This window comes from Saccopteryx leptura, chromosome 1 (assembly GCF_036850995.1).
Source record: "Saccopteryx leptura isolate mSacLep1 chromosome 1, mSacLep1_pri_phased_curated, whole genome shotgun sequence".
In the NCBI taxonomy this organism is placed as follows: Eukaryota; Metazoa; Chordata; class Mammalia; order Chiroptera; family Emballonuridae; genus Saccopteryx; species Saccopteryx leptura.
In genome coordinates this window covers 164,721,738-164,746,708 of record NC_089503.1, presented here as the reverse complement: position 1 = coordinate 164,746,708, position 24,971 = coordinate 164,721,738, and the positions used below count along the sequence as shown (strand labels likewise).

At 47.8% G+C, this 24,971-nt stretch overlaps 1 protein-coding gene across 4 annotated transcripts; it reads left to right on the top strand.

Moving 5' to 3' along the window:
- Nucleotides 1–21,400, top strand: LHX9 (LIM homeobox 9). 4 transcript variants are annotated; one of them, XM_066360872.1, is made up of 8 exons: nucleotides 1–136; nucleotides 879–989; nucleotides 1,231–1,300; nucleotides 6,565–6,683; nucleotides 8,603–8,805; nucleotides 9,888–10,243; nucleotides 16,001–16,203; nucleotides 17,645–17,902. In XM_066360872.1, the coding sequence occupies exons 3-8, from the start codon at nucleotides 1,273–1,275 to the stop codon at nucleotides 17,900–17,902; spliced, it is 1,167 nt and encodes a 388-aa protein (XP_066216969.1). In that variant the 5' UTR covers nucleotides 1–136; nucleotides 879–989; nucleotides 1,231–1,272. The 4 variants fall into 4 exon arrangements, with proteins under 4 accessions (XP_066216969.1, XP_066216970.1, XP_066216968.1 ...); XM_066360873.1 differs by lacking the exons at nucleotides 1–136; nucleotides 879–989; nucleotides 1,231–1,300; nucleotides 17,645–17,902 and adding an exon at nucleotides 20,662–21,400 and having other exon boundaries at nucleotides 6,437–6,683; XM_066360871.1 differs by lacking the exons at nucleotides 1–136; nucleotides 879–989; nucleotides 1,231–1,300 and having other exon boundaries at nucleotides 6,437–6,683; nucleotides 9,891–10,243.
- Nucleotides 21,401–24,971: the final 3,571 nt, after the last annotated feature.

Below are 24,971 nucleotides of genomic sequence, written 5' to 3'. Positions count from 1 at the left end.
AAGGGCGCACTGGGTTGGGAAGTGGGTAACTCATTGGCCGGAGACCCGGATTCCCGGCTCTCCGACCGCTTTCCCCGCGGCCTGACTGCGCCCGGGGCTGCTGGGGTGTTGCAGCACTTCGGAGACCGGAGACCAGGTAACCCGACCCCGCTTGTCCCTGGGTGCGTAAATCCGTCTTCGGCCCCGGTCCCCTCGAAATGCTCGTCCCAGGGTTTGAGTCGGTTCTCCCCCGGAGAGCTAGTAGCCACCCCCACCTCAATGCCGTGACGGGCTGGAGAGAGATCCCGGACAGGCGCGCTGACCCGCCGACAACGCCCCCCTGGAGCGCAGAGCGCACCCCGAAGTGCTAGGTTCCCGCGCCCCGCCCAAAGCGCTGAGAGTGAAGGACGGGAGGGGCGGGGTGGGGGGGGTGAGCCGTCAATGGCCTGGCCCAGCTCCTCGCACGAGCTACGGCCCTTCGCCGTCGGAGCAGACTCCGGCTGCCAGGCGCATCTGCTAGGTGGGAGCTCCCGGAACGCTCCTGCCGGCCGGGAACCGGAGCCCAGGGCGCGGACTCCAGCCCCCCACGGCGCCCAAGCGTCAAGATGCTAGGGCTTTATGAGGTTCAGTAACGACGAGGCTTCCATTAACACCTCCCGGGATTATTGAGAGGCTGGAAGGGCGGACGCAGCCTCGGAGCGCATCTCCGGGCGCCGGCCCGAGGAACACGCTGCCCACCCCACCTCCTCCCCCTTCCGAGCTGGAAGCAGAAACTGAAAATAAAAGACAGGTGGAGGGAGCTGCCAGTCAGAGGTGAGGGATGAGAGAGAGAAGGAGAGAGAGAGGGAGCGAGAGAAAAAGGGGTTCCCATTCAACAGTTTATTTATTTGGATTAACAGATTAACAGAGGAACCCTCCACGAGATCTGGGGACAGGCCAGCACGTCCGACCTCCACCTCCTGCCCTCCTGCCCCGACGACCGGGGTTTGGGGGAACGTCTAGACTTCTAGGTAAGACCCAGATGGGGGTTGGAACAGTTTTCTGCCTAGGGCTCTCGGAGGGCCGGACACCCCGGAGCTCGGACGTCTCGGACGTCCCGGGTCTGTACGCGCTACCGCTGACATGTGATATCGCATCGAGGAGCGGTTTGGGTGACCCTCGGGTAGGAGGAGGCGCACCCCCCCCCCCACACACACACACACATGAGCGCGCGCACACACCGCCCGACTGACGCGCGGCTCCTTTCTGCAGGGCAGCTCCATACCGGCGTGAGCAGCCTCTTCGGCTCTAAGAATGCTTAACGGTACCACTCTGGAGGCAGGTGAGTGGTGTGCCAGGGTCCTTCTCTATTTTTGTTCTTTTTCTTGAGCCGAAGTGCACATCGTGTGAGTATGTGCACACGCCTGTGCGTGCCTTCTTTGGGTGGAAGGGAGAGGGGTGTGTGTTTGTCTTAGAAATTTTCCAGCGCTGCGTAGGCTCTAAAATATTGTTTCGGCCGGAATCTTTCTGCTTTGGCCTTCCTCCTGAACATCTGACGCTCCGCTGGCTGGAGGTGCGGGCGGAGGTCTCGGTGACGCCGGCTGAGAGTTGTCCATGGCGCAAAGGCTGCACCAGGACCCTCTGGGAAAGAGGTGGGGCGAGGGGGGGGGCAGTTTTCTCACGGAATAGGGCCTCACTGGAAATGGGCTTCACCCACATCGCTTTTGATCACTCCAACCCCAGTGCAACCGGTCCAGAGGACGCGGTGCGGGACGTGTCCGACTCCCAGCGCGGCGCGGAAATGTCAGAAACGTGCTATCTTGGACTTGGCGGCTGTGCCCTTGCAGAAGAACCAAGGGCCCTGTGTGAAGGGGTGCAAAAGGAGCAGGCAGCCTGCGGGGGCTTTGCCGACACGTTGAGGGTGCGTGGGTAGGAGTGCACGGAGCCAGCGGCCCACAACAGTGCGAGGCCTGGGCTCCACTCCCCGCAGCCAAGCCCCCGGGCCACTTCCATCCCACCCTGAGGGAGCCCCTCCTTGTAAGTCTGCCATAGGCGCGCCTTGCTGCAGCGCCAGTCTGGATCTGCCATCCTCGCTGGTGGGGAAGGTTGGCACAGAGACATCCCCCTGTCCACAGACTGGAAAAAGGCCCGACGCCTCCCCGCCCTTCGCTCCCCCCACGCCCAACACAGCCTGGCTCCCAGGGCTGGGTCGCGCCGCGCTTCTTGCGCGGTCCCCAGCCCCAGGACCACGCTGACTGCTTGGGTCCAGGGATGCGCACGACAATGCCCAAAGCCGGGCACTGCTTCTATAGCTGCACCTTCTAGACCAAGGGGGCTCTTCAACCAGATTAATGGGGTCAGGCGGAAAGGTGACTTCTGCCCTTTAAAGGCAAACCTGGGAGCACAGGATCTTGGCACCCAAAATTCAGGTCTGAAGACACTTTGAGCTGCTTATGTTCTCCCGAAATGCTGGTTCGCTGCCCCTGGGTGAAGCCATTCATCCTCGCCTTCCCCCTCTTCTTCCCCTTTGGGGAGTTTCGGCCCGACACGGGGACACGGTAGCCTCCCTCATTCTGGCGGGAATACGAGACTTTGAACCCTCAGTCCAGTTCTTGTGCCCAGCGGAGACCAGCCGCGCGCACTATGGCTAGATGCGGGGCTGGCGGAGCGGAAAGAAGGGTGGCTTGCGTGTGCCCAGCAGTGCGGGACTGCATCGCCTGGCCAGGGTTCGGCCTCGTTGCTCTGAATGGAGCTTTAGATTCGGAGAGAAGACTCGACATCGTCTCCCGGGCCGCGGGTGGGGCAGACGACTTTTAGGGAGCACCAGGGCCTGGCCCGTGGAGGTGAAAGAAGGTAGAGCCACAAAGATACTCTCCGTAAGATGCTTCCAGTCTCTTGAGACTGAAGGGTGCCGCGGGGAGGCCTTCTTGGAGTGGGGGAGGCTCCGAGACAAAAAAAAAAAAAAAAGTTAGGACGCCTCAGGTCACACACCCAATTCTCGAGGCATCCCTCTCCCCCTTTCCTCTTGAAGGCACTGGAGGGGGAGGCTGGGCTGTAATTTCCGTAGCACTAACAAGGACCTCCCAAACTCCCGCAGCCCCTGCCCCACCCCTCGCCTTCTGCAAACTTCCCGCATTGGCTGAGAAGGAGGAATCCCGGCAGTCCGCTACTTTATGGGAAGTAGCAAATCCCACGGGGCGCAGGAACTTATTACCCGACTTTTACAAGAAGCCAGGCCTAGCTGGGACCCAAGCCGGAAACTGGTTGCAGAAGGTGCCCTGCCCTGCTCAGAACCTGATAGATGAATAACAACACATAGGTGTGGAAAGGAGGAATGAATGAAGGAATAGAGGAACGAACACATGGACGGAGGGCTGACAGGACTTCTGTCTTTAGTTGCCCTGGGCACGCTTCTCCAAGTTCTGGCTTTTTTCTGGAGTTGTTTGTGAGAACTTTCTCTTCCCAGAGTCTCCAAACTTTTCATCTCTTGTAAGGAAACAGGGGTGTTCTTCAGGGTCTTTCTCGATCTTCATGAGCAGAACCAAAAATCCAGGAAGAGCCCAACCAAATCCCGAACCTCCATATGAGCGTGGAGTGGGAGGGTTCAGCCCAGAGACCAGAGAAAGAGGGTCCCTGGATGAAGGTCCCATATTTCCTTTCTCCTTGGAGCCCCCTTGGGTTAACGGTCTGATGTTCTTCTCCAAAATCCCTCCACTTCCTCCTCCTCCTCCTCTTCCTCCTCCTCCTCCTCCTCCTCCTCCTCCTCTTCCTCCTCCTCCTCCTCTTCCTCCTCCTCCTCCCCTTCCTCCTCCTCCTCCTCTTCCTCCTCCTCCTCTTCCTCCTCCTCCTCTTCCTCCTCCTCCTCCTCTTCCTCCTCCTCCTCCTCCTCCTCTTCCTCCTCTTCCTCCTCCTCCTCCTCTTCCTCCTCCTCCTCTTCCTCCTCCTCCTCCCCTTCCTCCTCCTCCTCCTCCTCCTCTTCCTCCTCCTCCTCTTCCTCCTCCTCCTCCTCTTCCTCCTCCTCCTCCTCCTCCTCCTCTTCCTCCTCTTCCTCCTCTTCCTCTTCCTTCTCCTCCTCCCCTTCCTCCTCCTCCTCCTCCTCCTCCTCCTCTTCCTCCTCCTCTTCCTCCTCCTCCTCCTCCTCCTCCTCCTCCTCCTCCTCCTCCTCCTCCTCCTTTCCGGGGTCTGAGTCCATTTAGCCACCGACCTGTGGGAGGCGATCGCCTCTTTGTGAGAGGACCTGCTGTTGCTGAAAGGGCGGCTGTCTCAGCCCCTCCTCGGGGCCCTTGCGGTGCGCGCGGGTTTGCATCGCTCATTGATTTCCTTCCAAAGGGGCTAATTACATTACTTACAGTAAATAGCCGCCCTGCTGTCTGCCCGGGCTGCCAAAGCGAGGGGTGGGGGACGATCTCCAGCTTAGTTTACTTCATTGGCCTCATTTTTGTGTGAAATTGTGTTTTATGAGCTGCATTCTGGCACCCGGAGGAACGCAACAACAGCATCTAGTCTGCAAATAACATTACTTCTGACCCTGAGAGAAAAGCAAGGTGACGCGTGGAGCCGTGGGTTTCAGGGTGGAGGTGGCTCAAGCAGCTTCAGACAACGGTGTTTTGGGGACAGGAAGTTGAGCTGCTGCACTAAGGGTTCCCTCCTCTCCTCCCTCCTTCCTTTTCTTTCCTTCTTTTACTCCTTTCTTCCCTTCCTCCTCCTTCCTCTATGTCCCTCCATCTTTCCAGATTTGGCCACAATTCCTTGTCATTCCCACAGAGGGGAGCAGGTCTGCCACCAGGGGACTCCCTCAGGTCCCCAGGATGTGTCAGGACCAACTCCTCTGTCCCCCAGGATGGCTTTGGGGACTGGTGAGACACTAGCAGGCAGGAGGGAGGAAGGGGACAGAGAACAGCCTTGCTTCCTCCTCTGTGGTTAAAGCTGGTCGGTTCCTACCACTGCTCTAATTTCAGGCACTTCTGGTGGTTTGAATGAACCTGACAGTCTCCAAGGATTGTGGACACTTTTTGATAGGGCCGAGGAGGGGCTGCCATTGCCCAGAACAGAGGGAGACAGAACAGTCTGGCCCCTTGTGAGGCGCAGCGCTGCCAGCCCACCGGTTAGCTCTGCCCTTCTCATCCTCCACAGTGAGGAGCCCCCTTCGCACCTCCCCTAAATGTTGCTGTGCCCTGCCTGGGCAGTGAGGATAACATGCAGTAGGGTGTGTGCCAAGCTCACGGGCTGAGAGTCCAGAGTCACTGCCCACATCAAGCTTCCAAGGGGACATTAGGGTCACCAGTAGTTAGTTGTCCCTACGACCCAAATTGGGTGAGAGACTAACACACCACTCCACGGCCAGTGTCAGTTGCATACATGTATCCACATGGCTACACCCGTCTCCCAAACTAACCTTTCAAAGAAAATCTTTTTGCCAAAAGTAAACTCGAGAAACACGAGCTTTCTTAGCCTGTTTCTCACTTGGGGGGGGGGGGGATGTAGGCGGGCATCTACAGACCCTGGTAATGTTGTCGTGTCCCCTCAGGGAGACCAGGGGACCTGCTTTTTTAAAATAAAAAAAAAGTAAGCGGAGGAAATGGGAGTGGGGAGGACAGAAATAGCTCTTCTTTGGGGTCCCTGAAACTGAAGACCAGAAAGTCCACGGGAGGAACTCTGGAGGTGGTAGCTACATTCTGTTTGCCCGGAGTTGAAAGGTCTGATCTTGAACTTGGACCACATAGGGACGGGGCTCTCTGCCTTCTGCTCCAGGGCGGGGACAATAGGGGCTCTTTTAAAACACGGTTGCTGGGAACTCTTGGAAAGGTGTGTGTGTGTGTGTGTGTGTGTGTGTGTGTATGTGAGAGAGAGAGAGAGAGAGAGAGAGAGAGAGAGAGAGAGATTGCGAGCTGGAGGAAGTAAGTGCCCCCTCCCACGGCCTCCCCCGGCCCCCCTCTGTAATGTTTGTCCGCGCTTGCCCATCACCAGGGGGTTGAGAGGAGTATGACAGGTCTTTGTTGTCTGAATAAAAATCCGTGGCAGCTCAGGGGAGAGAACTCCTCCTACTAAATTATCAAAAATGGGCTGGCTTTAGTCTCTTAACAAATTGGACACAGCTCCGGCAGAAGCAGTCCCCAACCCAACCTAAAGGCACTGGGACCGTGCACGCAGCCAGGGACCGCCGAAAACAGCACTTCTCTCTCTCTCTTTGTGTTCAAAACTATTTTCTTTCTGCACCCGACTTTGTTTTCCTCCACCGCTGCAGTTGTTTCTCATTAGTAACTCGATCTCTCGGAGCCGTAAGATTCGCCTCCTTCTCCCTCCCCTCCGCCCGCGTTTGTTTGTTTTCTGCACATCTTCGGTGAGCCGCCGGGCCTTTTCTTTTTCTTTTTTCCTCCCATTCTTTTTATTCTTCTCCAAGCAGACCACTTTCCACTCTGTCTGCCTCTTCCCCTCTTCCCTCTCTCCCTCTGCCCCGGATCCCCGAGCGTCTCTGCGCTCCCGCGCTGCGCACCTCTGCGGTCTCTGCCGCGCCTTCCCTCGGATGAGCTGAGAGCCCCGAGCGCGTGTATATGGAAATAGTGGGGTGCCGAGCAGAAGACAACGCGTGTCCCTTCCGCCCCCCAGCCATGCTCTTCCACGGGATCTCCGGAGGCCACATACAAGGCATCATGGAGGAGATGGAGCGCAGGTCCAAGACCGAGGCCCGCCTGGCCAAGGGCGCGCAGCTCAACGGCCGCGACGCGGTAAGGAGGGCCCCACGCGGCGCCGGCGCCCTGCACGCCCTGGATCCCGGGTTCCCTGCGGCCCAAAGAGGGTAGCTGGTCGTGGGCAGACCGTGGCAGTCTGGCGGGTGGGTTTTATTCGGTCAGCCTGTCTACGGGGCTTAGCACCAGCCTCTCTCTGCCTTGAAATATCACTACTGAGACCCCGCGTTCGCCAACCTCGGCTGCAGCTGTGCCCGGGAGACCAGGGGATCAGGCAGCGAGAGGATGGGAACATCCTCGTCTACAGACCGCAGACTCGGGTCTTCGGGCCCCTTGGCTCCCGAGCGCTTCCCCGTGGAGGATCGCGGCCCAGAGCGCGAGCTGGGCGCGGGCTGTGGGCAGACCGCGCGCGGCCTAGGCATCCGAGCCGCGCCGGAGCTAGGGCTCTGGGCTCGGTTCTGATGACGAGACGTTTGGAGTGCACTAGAAATGATTGGGCCACCTCCACTTCTCCGGACACTTTGAACTCGGCAACCCCAAATCCAGAGATTTTCGGGGTCTCTGGCTGTTCTGCTCGGCTCCTGTAGCGGGTCAGGACGGCGCTCCCGGGCGGGACGCGTGTCATGCTCAAGGGAACCTAATCAAAAGCCGGGATAGCGGGGCCCTTAGTCCGAGAGCGAGAGCGTGCTAACCTTAAACGATGTGACCCAGTATCACCATCACTGCTATTCATAATCGTAAGAGGCCTGTCCGCTCCATAAAGAAAACTAGTCAATAATCTATGAGCTCCCCTTCCCCCTTACGAACCGGAGGGTAAAGCCCCAGAAGTCAGGGAATGACTGCAGGCCGGCTCTGCCGCGGAGGTCCGTGGGCACCACGCCGGGAACTGCGGCTCCATTCGCCCGCTGGGCTGCCCCGGGTTGCTCAGCCGTCTTGGAGGTCCACCAGCGAGCAGACCGGGTGGATGTTGCAGCATTTAAAACAGGAATTCAGCACTAACTCTTGGTCTGAGTCAAGGGCAGAACCTTACTTTTCCAGGCCCGCCAAAGTTTTGTGGGGAAGTCCAGCCCATTTCTGCAGCTCTTGAAGGAAATTGCCGGAGGTTAGCTTTTTCTACCCCCTCCCCCTTTATAATCATTCTGTTTAAAAACAAAGAGCAGCATCCCGAATTTCGCTGGGCTGGGCTCAACCAGGTGTGGTTTTCCCATCCTCAGTGGGAATACAGGAGGGAAGCTAAATTTGGGTGCTAACCAGATTTTCAGGACGAAGGTGTCCTGGGTGTGTGTATGCTCAGGGGACTGCAGAGGGGTCCGGACCGCCCGCCCTTCCTTGGAACAGGCACTTTACACCCTGACTAGGAAGAGGGCCACATCCCTGTATATCAGGGAAAGCAAGTTCTGCCAAGTATATCCCGATCAAACAATGTCGACCAAACTATGAGCTCAGGTATAAAAATCTCTGTCCTCCTTTGAAAACTTGGAGGAATGTAGACAAACAGTATCGTAATATTGTTTGTTTGAAAAACAATCAATGCTTCTTCAAAGCTCCTTTCCGCTCCCCCATAACACTTTTCGTGGATTTATGTTGTGTGCGTTGAAAACCACACTTTTATTTCATTTCACTTTATTTTTTATCTTGTGATTATTCGAGTTTGGAAATATGCACCAGACTATACTCCACGAGCTCCTAGGCCTTTTGAAAAGAGGCTCAGGTGGCCGGCACGTCCTTAGGTGACCAGTCCCGGGAGGGTGCCAGCGGGCACCGGGGACAACGCAGAAAGGGAGTGAGTCGCAAAGGAGAAAGAACAAACGTCTTCCCGACCTTGGCCTGCGCGCGGTGGCTCCTGCCCCTGGCCAGGCTCCCCGAGCGCCCCGGGCTGTGCCGCCCAGCCCCCGCGGCTCGTGTCCCGTGTCCCGGAGCCCGCGCCCCCCTCAGCGTGCGCTGTGCTTGCCTTGCAGGGCATGCCTCCGCTGAGCCCTGAGAAGCCCGCCCTGTGCGCCGGCTGCGGGGGCAAGATCTCAGACAGGTACTACCTGCTGGCGGTGGACAAGCAGTGGCACCTGAGGTGCCTCAAGTGCTGCGAATGTAAACTGGCCCTGGAGTCCGAGCTCACCTGCTTCGCTAAGGACGGCAGCATTTACTGCAAGGAGGATTACTACAGGTACTCCCGCCGCGTCCCCTGCGCCCCGGGGCCCTGGAGGAGCCACCTGCCTAAGCCCGAGAGCCCCGCTCGGTGCCGCTGCCCCACTTTTCGCCTCTTCGGGGTTACGGCTATCGGCCCTGAGACCAGGGAGGTCCACTGCACACATTCCAGCTGCAACCCGAGACGGGCGGGGAGCATGCAAGGGAGGGGGCGCGGGTCTGCGGCATACTCAGTCGCACCTCGCGCGCTCCGGCCCCCCCGGGCTCACGGAGGTAAACCGGGGAAATTCGGGATGAGTCAATGAACGAGTCCCTGCCCTCCGAGGCGGAATCGGATTGTTTTCCGTTTACTACGAACCAGGCAAGGTCTGTGCCTTATCCCTGAACCCGGGGCCTCCGCAGCAGCCGCTGGGCGTTGTGTTTTCGCGCGAGTGGTGGGGAGACCTTGTATATGCCCGTGAGAAGGAATGGTGGGCTTCGCCGAAAGCCAGGCCACTCGGTCCCCTTTCCCGCTAGTGGGAACCTGCCCGCCAGACCCGCGACTGCCCGGCGGGCAGGCGTTCGTAGCGATTCTTCCCCTGATGCGGCTGGATGCGGATGGAGGACAGTGTGCAGGACTCCCAGCTCCGCACGCGACCCGCGAGAGCGACAGTTAGAAAAGAAGACGCTATACTCGGCAAACCTGTCACTTTGAGGGGCTGTCCGCGCTTTGCCACCCGCACACATCCATAAATAGTACCACCTTTTATTTACAGAACGCTCTGTAGTCGATGAAACGTTCCCACTGCGTTGCAATTTAATATTCTTTCCAAAACGTTGTGAATTTGCTAGTGCAGAGCTTTTTTGTTTTATTTATAAAAACATCTCCAATTTACAGAGAGAGGATTCTTCTGATTGTAATCTAAAGGTTCTTTGTCCTGCTTATCAAAACAGGTTAATTAGCAAATAAAATTAATAGCAAGTGGGCCCAGTCCTCTCCGCAGCCTGGAGACCTCCGGTCTCAGGCCTGGGCCACTGCGGACCAAGCCCCAGGTGTGGTGCGTGGGAGATGGCCCTTGACTTTGCCTCCACCAGCGCCCTGACTGGACTATTTCCTTCCAGAAGGTTCTCTGTGCAGAGATGTGCCCGCTGCCACCTTGGCATCTCCGCCTCTGAGATGGTCATGCGTGCCCGAGACTCTGTCTACCACCTGAGCTGCTTCACCTGCTCCACCTGCAACAAGACCCTGACTACAGGTGACCATTTTGGCATGAAGGACAGCCTTGTATACTGTCGCACCCACTTCGAGACCCTCTTGCAAGGGGAATACCCAGCGCCGCTGAACTACACCGAGCTGGCGGCCAAGGGCGGCGGCTTGGCCCTGCCTTACTTCAATGGCACCGGCACCGTGCAGAAGGGGCGGCCCCGGAAACGGAAAAGCCCAGCCCTGGGAGTGGACATCATCAATTACAACTCAGGTGGGTCCCTTTACCACCCTTCCTCCTTAGATGCTGCCACCCTAAGAGAATTCTATAGAGCTCCTTCCTGGCTGAGATCTGGATGCCAGAGGGTGCTTTGTTTAGAAGGTTTCTCTGCTACTTGTCCCTTTCACTTAGATGGAAGGAGGAAGAGAGAAGGGGCCATGGAGAGGGAGGAGGAGGAGGAGGAGGAGGAGAGAGAGACAGAGTGGGAGAGAGATAAACCTTCATTTAGCTTGTGGCAAAACAAGCAAACAAAACCAGTCATAATCAAGGGGCTGCAAGAACTCCCCCCAGCAGGCGAGTCAAGTCCTGGTTGCCCATTAACGAGCCCATTAGTTCCTGGCTCCTACTCAGAGCAAAATAGCCCCAGGGCAATTCCTGTGTGGAAGCCACATTATACATCCCGGAGAAGGTTTTCCTAAATACTAGAAGAAAAAAAAAATTCTTCAGAGCCCCAACCCATTCTGCCTAGAGGGGCAGAGGCTGTGGTCACCAGTGCCGAGTTAATCAGGAAAACAGTTGGCAAGAGTGTTGAAAAACCAAATCCCCCATCTTGGTCAAAAGCAGCTGGAGGGGTGGGAATCAGTGTCCACCAGCCCGAGCCAGTGGAGCTGGCCGGCCTATCCCATGGGCCAGGATACTGGGCGCACCAGCTCACTCCGGGAGTGATAAACCAGCCAGACATGCAGAACCCCAGAGCCCGGAAGGTAGGGAGGACCTGCAGGACATGCCCACGGGGAGGCTTAGCGGTGTCACAGGCGGTTCTTCCTTCCTCCGTCGACCTTCTCCTTTAATTAAAAACAAAAGGCAGGCACAGGCTACAGGCCCCTCTCTTCTTGCTGTTTGGGGCACACCTATCAATACCAGTTTCCTTCGTTCACCTATTTCCTATTGTTGGTAGCCTGCCCACCCCCTCCACCCTCAGGTGAAGATAGTGACAGGCTTGAAGGCCGCAGTCTAACTCTGATTTAGGATGAAAGCTCTTCTTGTGAGCTCCAGCCACTGGGGAAGAGGGCTCCCAACTTTGGGAGCCTAGGGCTTCCCAGCCCTGATCCAGCCCGGGCTGAAAACCTCAGGCAAGGAGAGTCCGCCCTGGTGGAAGGGAACCTGGGGGACCTCAATGTGGCAACTCCACACTGTTACCATGAGCACCTGGATAGCCCTGAGGCTTGGACATCCCAGAGTACATATACATCTTGGTTTTCTCTGCCAGCCCCCAAGCGCCTGGTGGCTGATTTTTGTTCTCAACAGTGTCTCCCGCCAGAGAAGTGGTGTGTCCCAGGTCACACAGCCAGAGTGAGCGAGTGGGAACAAGGAGTTCTGCTCCCAGCCCAGAGTTTCCGAGGTTGGACTCACCGAGTGCGCGGGCTGTCCCAGCCCTCTGCTCGGCTCCCTCCTAGGTTCTCGGCGGATTTAACCGAACGGGACTAATGCATTCAGGCGGCGCGCTACGTTCCAAGGAAAGCGGGGATCGGGGAGCCCAGCGCGGCTGCAGTGTCCCTAGGGTTTCACGCCAGGATCACTGAGCGAAGGAACAAGGCCGGCTGGCTCGTCAAGGCCCTCGCTCCGGTGGGTTTGTGTCGAGGCGGCGGGTGCCCCCGGGTTTTGCCAATCCTCGGTGGAGAGTCGCGGCCTCGCGCGCTCTTCCCACTGCGCTCCGGAGAGGGCTTTGGTTCGGGGCCACTTGACCCAATGCGCTTACTTGGTCTCCTTTGATGTGTGGTCCTGGGGCAAGACAGGCAGGGTAGTAATTGTTCTTTATTAATAGAAGATGACATCGGCATCCAGAGCTACTCACCAAGGCCCTGGTGCCCTAATTAGAGAGAGAGAGAGAGAAGAAGAGAGAGAGAGAGAGAGACCTCTCTCCACATCCCTAGCAGTCCTTTGGAAAGAGGGAATCCCTGAGCTCCTGGGAAGTCCAGAAGGGCGAAAGATGTTTCTTGCCAAACGGACACTAGCCTGGGGTTTCATTTGTTTGTTTAATCTAATTAGCTCAATGTGATTTTGCTTTGGATCTTACTTTATGTTAGAAAGATCCGAGGAGCTCTGAGGACAGCAGCGTTTTTTGCTTCTCCTGCTGCTTTGAGGAGAAGCGGCGCATACCCATTTATTTCTTTAAAAGGATGAAAATCTCCTCCCATGTCGGTCTTCAGTTTGCAGGTTAATGCTGCTGCAAGGTCATTGAAGAAGGTTGGTGCTTCCTTGCTCAGGAATGAAGAAAATGACTGAGCTCTCCCTGACCCAGGGAGTTTGTACATCACTAGACTTGATGTCTCTTAATTAATCCACCCCATCTTTTCTGGACTTTCCCTAGAAATACAAGTCAATAGTATGTACTTCTTTAATACCAAGTGAAAATAATCTAGAGAAATGGGGTGAAAGATGCCTGATCCCAAATCAGTCCACTATTAAAAAATGTTTAGGACTCTAATGTCAGTTTGTTACAAAACTAGCAAAAGAAATGCTCCTGCGAATAAAAAACGTCAAAAGGGAGAAAATGCAACGGACCCACAGTTGGAGCTCATCGTCATCTTTGCTTATATTGCCATCTTTGCTTCAACATAAACCAGTCCTGGAAAGAGTAACGTTGATACTAGACAAATATAATTTATACATTGACATGCTTTCAAAAACGTGGACATGACATCTGTCTCCGAGTTGAAGGCTTGCAGAGAAAATGTGAGACTTGGCAAAGGTTAGCTAGTGCTTGACATAAGGCGAATGCCTTTTCATGAGAATATTCCTAATTTAGTTATGCCTATGTGCAAATAGGGAGATATTTTAGAAGAAGACATGGAAACTTTATTTGGAATGCTGGATTTATAAAATCTTCCAAGGAGTGAAAAGCTTTAGTCTGGGACAGACACCTCTTCTTTTGGCTACTTTAGCATTGAGAGAGACAAAATCTTGGCTACTCTTTAAAATCTCCCTTCCTTGCCCTCCCCACCTTGGATTCCAAATTTCAGAAGCTCCTGGTAGCTGTGAAATTGGCCTGGCACTGACCCCTAGTGGTCTCTGAGGGATCAGTTACTTCTCAGAAAGGTTTCCACGCCTTCAGAAAGGAATCTTACCTTATAGTACAGGTGACCCTTTCATAAGGAACTCCAAAACAAAATAGATCTTCTCATTAACATTGTAATGCCAGGTGTATACTCAGAAGTGTATGTTTAAGACAGTTTTAGGAGAGTTATCATTTCATCTCATAAATCCAGGGTTGTGGGGAACCTCACAGCTTAAAAGTAGACCCAGGGGATGCTGAGTCTCTTGCAAGTTTACATAATGCATTTGTAGTTACACACAAGTAATTGAGGATAACGCACTGAGTGCCTCGGTAGATGAAATAGATCACTCTATTAAGTTGAATAATGTAAGTGGTAGCACTGTCACAGGAAATTCATATCTAATCCTCTCTGTTCAATAAGGTGCCAACAATCCCCTTACACACCGAGTTGTATTCCTGTTGTGGAAACAAGACCCATCATTGTGTTTCATGCACTAAAATTCTCTGATGGTTAAAAACTCATCAATAATGGAAATAGACCGCATATTTGGAGACACAGTTTTATCAAATGTCTCTATCATTATTTTTCACAAACTTCATTTTAAAGGCTAATGAGCACATAGTTCACTAGGCATCAAACTTATTTCTAAGAAATATGACTTTGGGGAGGGGAAAGGTGAGGGTGTTATTAAACACAAGTTAAGTCTTCTGTCCCAAGTGTAACATTCAATTTAATGTGCTGTTCAAGGAAAATTACATGTTATATAGAATAGGAACGAAATCTTATTGGAAGAAGCCTGCAGTGACTAAGGTGTTGCTCTTTGACTGTCTTGTTGTGGGTACATTTATAATCTTGCTGTGCAATATAGCTCAGTTAACTGGAGTCAAGTATAGTTTTATGGTAGGTCATAAGATGCTGTTTCATCCATTTGAGGATATGAAAGTGCAATTCTGTTGGATATTTGAACTTGACATATCCCCACTGGGCTGAAATAGGATAAAATTCAAAGTATCTTCTCTGTCTTATCTCTGGGCATATGTTATTCTTGCTGGTAGAACTTAAGGGGCTTATGCTCCATATTTGAATGGTCGTCCGTGAACGTAGCTTCCATTTCAAGTTGACTTGATTCTGCATTAATAGTCACCGACAGTTATATTGATGACCAAAGATGCAAAATCTTGATTGCATGCTTGTTGAGCTCCTGGCCCTGTGCTTGATTTAGGACACTGAAAGGTGAACTCACCTTTCACCATCAGTAAACTCACCTGCCCTGTGACCACAGGTACCCTCCTATTTATGTATCTTATGAAAATATAAACAAACGAGATGATAGTTCATGCCTAGTCTTGTTACATGAGGGAGAATTTCTTGTTCAGTGCATTTTTCTGATGTGGCTGACTTCTTGATAGGTGGCTATTAAACTACTGCATTTCTGTCCATATGAAGATTTACTAAAAATATTTTTAAAATATTAATTCTAACCAGAGCAATGCAAGTAACTGGTATTTTAGGACTAATATTAATAGATGCCTTGTTTTCTTTAACAATCACCTGATTGTCTCCCCTCCACCCTACCCCCAGGGACATGACCAGGTTGATTTTTTAGATCTTGTACTATAAGACACTAAATTTCAGGCCGATCAGATCTGAACATACATAAAAAAAAATCTCTGTGCCCTTTAAGTTGCGAAGTTGGCTGGATCAGTAAATATTTAGCAAGACATTTTCATTTTGTAATCATATTTACCATTCAGAGCCCAGTAGGTTGTTGAACGTGACCTTTTAAACGCACCACTTTCTATCCCAGGGATAATGACTCTCAGGCTGGTTTAGAAGGTTGGGCTGCTTTGCCTTCAGTGCTGAGGAAGGTTCTCTCTGCACAGGGAGAGATGTCACTCACTTTGTGCCAGGCCAGCCAGGGGAACAGCTTATGTCCACTCACAACATCCACAGCAATAAGGGGGAGGAGGCAAGACCTCAATCTAGATGTGTGTGCCCCCGTGTCTGTGACCACTGAGTTGTGGGGTGCCCTTCAGGCACAAACCGAATAAAGACAAGTCTAGCCTCATTCTCTTCCAGAAATATCTCTGAAAACAACTCCAGCAGAAGAAGTTGTTTCTTCCTGGCATAGCCCTACATGTCAACCAGTTACAGCTAAAAGCCCTCAAATGTGATAGTCTTATGATTACATAAGAAACCTGCACATTTTTATTGTGTAACTTTTTTCTCCTTCTCCAGGAAAACTCTAACTTTTTTCCTGGTGGAGAAGGTTGCAGAAAAATCAGAAAAGGCAAAACATTGGAACCAACTTAGCAGGGTGGGCTCCCAGGGAGCTGAAATGATCCGTTTGGATAGCCCTTGTGACAGAAAAACCACCTTCAGAGAGTGCGTCTCATTTCACAAAAGCAGAGTAAATGCAGTCTCTAAACGCTGCGTGTGTGGATGGGTGATGTGCTGACTGATGTCCGTCCATCCACTAGGAAAGGAGGCTTTCCTCGCACGCTCGGACATGTCTTTCACCCCCACACGTATGGCTTATACATCTTAGGTTTTTCTAGCAACCGTTGAGCAAACGGGGAGCTTACTGTAATGCTTTTCTATGGCATAAACTTTGTGTCCACCCTAGTAGGTTCATTTGGCTGCCTTTGACACTTTCTGTTGCCTGGATACCTTTCCTAATGGGGCAGCACCATCCTACAGCCAAGACCAGAGTCCCCACTGAGCGCTTGTTTGTTCCCTGTTCTGGGGACAGGTTGTAACGAGAACGAGGCTGACCACCTGGACCGTGACCAGCAGCCCTACCCACCCTCCCAGAAGACCAAGCGGATGCGCACCTCCTTCAAGCACCACCAGCTCCGGACCATGAAATCCTACTTTGCCATCAACCACAACCCGGATGCCAAGGACCTCAAGCAGCTCGCTCAGAAAACAGGCCTGACCAAAAGAGTTTTGCAGGTAAGAAGGCTTCGTCATTGGCTGTGCCTCCATCCCCCCCTTCCCCTTACCAGGAAAAATAGCCCCCCCCCCTCCTCTGGAGTGATACAGGCATGTCCCGGACTGCTTCTCCTTAGTTCGCCTTAGTGATCCTCCCAGAGGGTGTAGGAGATGGCAGGGGCTTCCTTCCAGGAAGGTGCCCCAAGAGAGAGTCAGGATCTTTAAAAATGCAGCCCACATTCTCCCCAGAGATGGAGAGAGACGTTCCCCCAAAGCCAAAGCCAGCACAGCTCGCCTTGCTGGTCTGTAGGCGCCTGTGAAATATTATTTGCACAAGCTGTGGCTTTGAAGTTTTCCTTTCCCTTTGGGCTCTGTAGAGAGACTTGTGGGGGACCTGCTTGGCTGTCTTATCAGCAAACTCTTGTTAGCTTCACTCATGTGTTACAACCTTCCACATTCAGGTCAACTCCCCCTTTTTCCCCAAACTCCCCCTAAGCCACAGTGTGTTAGTATCTCAGCAGCTGATTGGAGTAGGTATTCTCCCATGTGAACCGAGCACATTTAAAAACCAAATACTAGAGGTTAGATCTGCTGTCCAGTTGCTTTCCTAAACTCAGCACCTTAAGACAATCCAACTAACAAAATGACAGTGGGTTGAGGTGGCTCACCTGTGACCCTCTTCCACTCCTTAGTGACAGATAGCCGGCATTTTAAACCACCAGCCCTGTTTCGGGCTGTTTGGGGCCTGGTGGCCCTGGGGAAGCATGTCCTGTACCAAGAATCCCTACTATGTGTCAGACTCAAAAACAGTCTGAAATCTCGCTCACTGATGTTCACGTCGTAGCAGCGATCCTTACTTTGAGACCCTTTCCACGACCGACTGCTCCTCCTTCTCCAAAGGCAGCGTTTGATGACTCAGGCTCTCTTTCCTGCTCCTGGTCTCTCTGTCCTTTCATTTCCATGGTAACCCTGCTTAAGCATCCTTTGTCCTAAGTGGTTCTTGTTAATGCTGGGGGGGGGGGACTTAAGTGCAGTTGCTAGAATATATATACAGTATTACTTGAATGAGTCTGTTCTTAGAGAGAGAGAGAGAAGAGAAAAGAGCAAAAGAAAAAAAAAAAGAAAAAGAAATAAAAGAGGCCCCTTCTCTCTCCCCCGCAAAAGAAACAATTATATTTAAAATGAGAAACATCTATCCAAAAAAGAAAGAAAAGAAAAAGAAAGGAAGGGAGGAAGGAAGGAAGGAAGGAAGGAAGGAAGGAAGGAAGGAAGGAAGGAAGGAAGGAAGGAAGGAAGGAAGGAAGGAAGAGAAAGAAAGAAAGAAAGAAAGAAAGAAAGAAAGAAAGAAAGAAAGAAAGAAAGAAAGAAAGAAAGAAAGAAAAAATTTAAAAAGGACAGAGAGGGGGAAAAAAAGGTCTAAAAATCAGCATCGGTAAAGAAATCCATTGGGATTGGTTTGCAGGTTTGGTTCCAAAACGCACGAGCCAAATTCAGAAGGAACCTTTTGCGGCAGGAGAATGGGGGTGTTGATAAAGCTGATGGCCCGTCGCTTCCAGCCCCGCCCTCAGCGGACAGCGGCGCGCGCACTCCGCCCGGCACAGCGACCACTTTAACAGACCTGACCAATCCCACTATCACTGTAGTGACATCCGTGACCTCTAACATGGACAGCCACGAATCCGGGAGCCCCTCACACACTACCTTAACGAACCTTTTCTAACATTGGTTTTATTATTATTTTTTAAAAAATGCTTCCTCTTCCTTTTATTCTTATTCTAATTATTATTATTTTATTATTTACAAGACCTTCCCCCCCCCTCTCTCCTAACCCACACGATATTTGGGAAATAAAAGTAACAGCTTGGCGTGTAGCATCTGCAACCACTTGGCGAATGAGTTTACAGTATTGTCTCCTTGACAAAGTAGTTTTATGATGATGATTATCATTAATTATTCTTGCCTACAAAGTGTATATGGATTTAAAAAAATTAATCAGATCTTTCAGTCAGTAAGGGAAGATTTTGAATCATTCTAAGTGCCTCTTAAAATTGTATGTTACTTATTTCCAGAATCTCAAAGGGAAAAAGAAAGAAAACAAAAGAATGGTGTTTGGGGCAAATCATTATATTCCCTCTTAAGTGATTAGGTTAATAAAGGATCAGTTAGTCAATGAAAACTTGTTATTAATTCTTGCAATTGTGTGTATGCTTATGGAATTTTGAAAACTTCACATTTCTTAAAATATAAAACTGAAAAATGTTTTGGTTATGCCTTTTTTCTTGCAGAGGAGGACTATGATTAAATAAAAGTACTAATTAGAGCAACTCAGATTTGGAAGACTAATGAAACTTATTAGGTTGGACATCTATTCCAGGAATACGGCATCCCCTTCTCTAAGGGATGTACCGCCCAACAAAACCTTCCTTAGTTATTTGCTTTTCAACATTTAAACAACACTGAAACTCCCTGTGTAGTCATGAAATTCTAAAAATAATCTGAAATTCTACACTTTTAACTTTTGAAGGCTACAAATGGTTGTTGTAAAACCATTCTTTCTAAATTAATTTTCCCCCAAGAGAAAGTGGAAATAAGCAAAATACAATTTTTTAAGAAGTCAGCATAACTTATTTAATAGCTCTATTAATTGGCTTCAGCTGTACCATGATATTGTATCTGGCATTCTATATAAATAATGTTTTGTTTTGTTTTTTAAACTTAGTAGACGAATACCAACCATGAAAATTCTTCGTTTTTCTTTTGCTTTTATTTTACTTTAGCACAGGTTGATATAGTTGTCAGGGGAAAACAACAAAAACAAAAAACTGTCCTGACATTTGACATTAGAGATCTGACGTCACTAGTCTTAAATGTAGGGAAACTCAGAAGCCTCGTGGATGCTGACCTGAATCTATTTCCTAGTTTACAGTAGCATTTTTCCCCCTTTTAATTTAATCTAAACTCTTAATGGTCTGGGCAGTGGTGAATGTTCATCTCTATGCTTCCGTTGTAGTTAAATACCAATTAGATTGTGGATTTCCTTAAAAGAATAAAAATAAAATTAAAATAAAAAAAAAAGAAGTCAAGATCTATGTCTTGCTTTAGTGGATTGTTAAGAATAACTTTGCACATACTCTCCACTTTTTGGACCCCTAAAATCTCTGGTGGTCGAAGTGGCTATTTAATAGGTTTTAAAGCTGTTCCTCTGGCTGTATAGGTGTGTGGTTACGTATGTATCGACAGTTCACTGCCCACATTAAAGTGCATTATTGTAACTTTTGCTCAGGGTCTTTAGAAAATTAGCACAGAAAGTAGCTTATTTTTAAAAAAAAAATAAAAATGATGATGGAAGATAAGTTAACACTGTAACAGAAGAAAGGTGTGATTGCCATTATATATTTAGCAAGTGTGGTTATCATCTTATATGGAGCTTAAATCTTGACTTTTCATATTTCTATTACATTTTGGGCATTTACCACTAATCAGACCAAACAACCTTGGTAAGGCTGAGATCTTATGAATACACTTTTACAGGTAAAATATTGATGCTTATAAATTTTGTTCTTTGACAGAACAATATATGGTACTATAGATCTACTTTATTAAGTAGACTAATTATAACTCAGTTCTCCTATGTGCCTTATGATATAACTTGGAAGTAAGTTTGTGAAAAATCAGGATATATGTGTTGTTTGTTAAATTAACTGTTTTAAGCCCTTTGACACCTCACTAGTTTTGTACTGTTTTACTTCTTATTTCTGAAACTCTTTTTATGGTGTATCCTGTTAGAGGGGACGAACATGTCATAGAAGGCGGTGTGCACTCTTTCAAACATAGTTGATAAATTCAATAATCTTATATATTGAGCTTCGTGTTTATAGTACAGTAAGTGGTCTAGCAAAATTGTCCATGTTTCTTTGTTTATTGATAAATGCATTGTATAGAAACTATTTCCCCTAAATATTTATGGACCAAACAATTGTGATTTACCCTATTAAATTTGTGTGAATAAACCATTTTGAATCTAAGGAGTTTTCTTTCCCATCAGTTTGTCTTAAGGTTTAACTGGACTAGTAGTGTGTTTCCAATATCTGTATGTAAAAGCTATTAAAATAGTAATACAAAAAAAAATTTAACTATTCAAACAGACAAATAGTTTTCAGGTTTCTAAACTTCGGATTCATTTTAAATGCACACAGCATGGCATAGGCAATGTACTTCAACTTAGAATTGCCTTTAAATATATTTTCTTATAATAAAAGTAATGCCCCATGGATTTGACTCAGCTTAATTTTTAGAATTAAAAAAAAGGAAATAACTAACAGATAAGTGATTGCATGAAAAGAAACCTTAAATATGATTAAGATTTAATGGTAGGTCTATTGAGCACAAATGGTTATTTGTAAATCTAAATAGAAATTGCAGACCCCTAAAAGCCAAGTTGCTCTGTAGTTAATAAATTGTCACTATGATTTTTTTCAGGGAGAACAAATCTTGGGGCATTACAGCCAAACATCCCGACGTTTGAAAATTCCCTAAAGTATTAAAAGAAGGGGAAAGTTTGATCGGAAATCCACAGCAGTGAAGACAAAGACAATATTAGGTTATGTTAATCACACATTCTAAATCTATTGAGCCAAAAAAAAAAAAAAAAAGAGCAAGAGAGAGAGACTTAAATGTCATTTACTGAATGTTAACAACAATTCTGTTCCTTATGGTGTCCAACACAAATGGGAGCTTAAAAGGATGTGGTTTAAAACACAATGAGATCAGCCATGTATAAACCGAGCAACCTGGCAGTAATATGCCCACCCCATATGGAAAACAAATTATTATTGAAAAAAAATCCCACACATTTGTCAAGCACAGTAGTTGTAAAGTCCCAAACCTGCATTTCACCTGCTTGCTAATGTGTATTAGTCCTATCTGTTAATGGCATTTTCCTATTGTAAATTCAGAGGAAAGCTATTACTCTCTTGAGAGTATAGGGATCAATGCCCCGTAATTTTAGTATTATTGTTTCTTCCCTCCTTTTTAAACAGAAATCTCTGCATGTGCTTTTACACCTGTCACTTCTAGTGTGCATCTGTGTGATGACTCCTCTTTGCTGTTCCTTGTATGATGAATAGCTTTCATTAATAAACATTTTTTTTGATGCAAACATAGTTAACTTTATGTTAAACACACACCATTGGAATTAATTTTGGACACTGTCTTAAGAGGCAGCACGATACATTTTCGATTTGTTTTATTTAGGAGAAAGGTCAGACAATATCATGAGGTTCAATTCTGGTCATCGAGGATAGGATATTTACTTGGTTTTTAATTTTTCATGACTTATTGTATCAATTGACATACTGAAAATTAAAAACGGAAAATCCGAATTATAGCAAAAATAAACCTTCGGATACTCTATCATGTAAAATTTCAGTGATGTTTGTAGATTATTAGGGTGAAATTTACAGATTCTCTGTAAGTTTACATGTTTGCTATGCAATGAGCAAATTTATTGACATGTTCAAATATATTCTGAGCTATGCAAAGATCGAATCTTTGCATAATTCAAATTACATAGGATATTATGAACAAAGGAGCAAGTACAAAGAGAAACATATTTAAGGTTTTTTTCTTTAATTGTTAAAGGGAATATTTGAAGAAAGAACTTTTTAATTATTCCTATTTAGCTGTATCTCCAAAGCATATGTTAAACAAGGTAACATATAACGCTCCAGAAAACTTTTTTCCATTATGATGAAATTTTTATTATATACAAATGAACCCTATGTAAATGATGTAACTTTTATGAATGACAGACATTAAATATTTCACTTACGTGCATTTTCAGAATTTTGAATGTTTTCTTAAATGCTTCCATTTCCTGAATACTAAAAAAAGAAAAATAAATTTAAAGAGAGAGCAACTCACTGATAAAACAAAACAAAACAAAAAGACAATGCACTATGACAAGTAGACTATTGTGAGTGATTACAGGGCATGCTGGGTTTTGTCAGTCACCTGAATGTTGACACCTCATTGAAACCTCATCTATAGCTACAGCAACGTCCATAGATTTTCCAATACATTTCCAGCCAGTTTATTGGAATCCCTGCCCTCCAGCGGTGCCACCTCTCCCCATCCTTTTCGGTCACCTAGGAGCAAGCTTTGTTTAGAAATATTTTGGGACCTCACTTGGTTTTACAGACCTTTAAATATTTATCTGGTATGGGAAATGTGGGAAGAGACCCAAGAGGGAGAGAACGTAGCTGGGAGGGATGTCCAGCGTTCTCCGAGGCCAGGCAACTTCTCACTTTGGCACAGAAGTGGAGGGTGCAGACTTCTTGGTAGGATTCAAGGTGCTAAGTTCTCATAGCTCCTACGTCCCAAATGCCTGGGTGGTTTGTCTTACTTCTGACAAATTGACCTTGAGCAGGGGGAAAGAAAATAAAAAGGCTTTACTGCTAGTATCTGTCTGCTTTGGCTTCGTTGCCCCCTTAATGCTGACTTACAGCGTGGGGAGGTTTTATTACACCTCAAATAAGAATAAAACTCCCTAATAAAGCACCCAAAGCAAACATGTTTAAGACCTTGGAAAATTTTCATCACCTAAAAAAAAAAAGAAAAAGAAAAAAGACAGCTTCATTTAACAAAACCCCAGTAGAACCCACTGCACATTCTTTTCCAATAACCTCTCGAGTCGCAACATTTTAGAAGCCACAGAGAAATACAATCTCGCTTTCCGCGGCTGTGGGCTGGCAGGGCATCCCAGGAACGTGTTAGAGGGGTGCGTTCTGGGATGGAGAAGTGGAGTTATGGCCTTGTCGGCTCTGAAGCAAGTCCTCTGGACAATCTATTGTTAGAAAAGGAGCATAGGAAAACACCTAATTTTGTCTGAAGTGTGGCTATTTAATTGTCAACTGTGTCAGAAACAAAGTTCTCTGTACCTGCACAGAGGGTATGTGAACTGCAGGTGACTCAGTACCTTTTATATATCATGGTCTCTAGACGCCGGGGTTAAATCAGGACGCCAGGACTGAGTCCAAACTGAAGGAATGACGTTGTATTTTCTTAGAAACCATACATTTGGACACACTCTGGCTTGGCCTTGTGGATCTCTGTTATATTTTTAGTAATTGGGAACCAACTCTGAATATTTAAATAAATAAAAACCCTCTGAGGTAAAAAACCACAGTTCTTTGCTTTCCAGCCAATGTCAAAAATAGGATTTTTCTTTTTTTTGGTGTGCCGTTCATTTTGAAACATTTTTGTTGTACCTACTCTGCCCTTACAATGTTGTTTTTTTTCCAGAATAATATTACCATTAAACTTGTTTTCAAAATAAATTCTAATTCTAGGTGAGTATATGATTTTGAATGCTGTCTGGGGACATTTCCATTTCATTTTACCTGTTTGCATAACAACAAATAAAAGTTCAGAACCATGCATGGTACTCAAGTCTATGAATAAGATATAAGTAGCAATATAACCACAGCTAAATTTCTTTTTAACTGTGTTAAAGATAGATATTTTTATTGAACACCATTCCCTCCTTCTAACATTTCTTTGTGAATATTAACATAGTAAACGCCCCCTATCATGCATCATACCAACACATTTTTCTTCCCTGGGAAGATATTAAGTTTTGCTTCTTTGCACTACATTTATTTTGTGCTGAAACAAACAAAAGTCAGGCAAGAATAAAAGTCCTGGTATTAGCCATATGTAGAAAGTTCTGGGTATGCATTTCTGTGTAGTTTTTCCTTCACTTATTAGGATTGTCAGGAACAATTTCTTTCCTTTGGAACTCCATGTTTACACCTTGCATGATCTTATAAATTAATCTGAAGAGTAACTGGATACCTCGTATGATTATTTGAAAATAAAATTTGCTACAAACAAGATACTCTGGTCTCGGTTGCCTCATATTATGTCTGAATATACTGATTTGTTTTCTGTACTTTCATATTGAACCAGAATATATGAAAACCTTGAGGGACAGTTGAATGGTTATTGGTGGCAAATGTACAAAGATGAAGAAAGTCAAAGGTGAGGTGGCTTTGACTTTACTATTTAGCCTCTTTTCCAAAGCAGCTAAAATCATGAGGGGCTGCTTCAACTTTGACACTCGGGGTTCTGACCACTTGCATCAATTAAAGTTCCACTTATCATCCAGTAAACTGTAGTTCTATAGAATACCTGCCCCTTGTGCAACGTGATGTTTGAAAAGCACATGAGTATCTCACACTTCAAGTAACCTAAGCTGTTTGAATTCTATCTACAGAGTGCTGCTTTTTCCCCCCAAAGAAAAATAGAATGGAAAATTATGTTAAATATACTATTTGTAGCATGTTATTGGATTGAGCTGGATGCTCTACAGGAATTTTAAAGAGCTATAAAAGCCTCCAAAAAATGGTATTGATGTAAAGAATTAAACGAGGCATTTTTCTGTGATAAAAATGGAGACAGCTTGTTTTATAACCGCTATTACCTAGTTACTTGATAATGTCTGAAGTCTCCTCCTGGATATTTTGATGACAAGATCTTTATATTTCTAAGGGTTCTAATAGAGTTCTTTCTTCATTTCCTTCTTAAGCACTATGAGCCTGTGTGTGTGTATGTGCGCGCGCGCGTGTGTGTGCGCGCGCACGCGCGTAGAGTATATTTGTTTCCTAGGAAACACCCATGAAAAATATATTAACGAAGAAGGTTCATCTCTTTTAAACCATTTTTTAATGTATTTTATTGGTTTTAGAGAGAGGAAGAGGGAGAGCAAGAGAGAGATAGGAACATCAAGC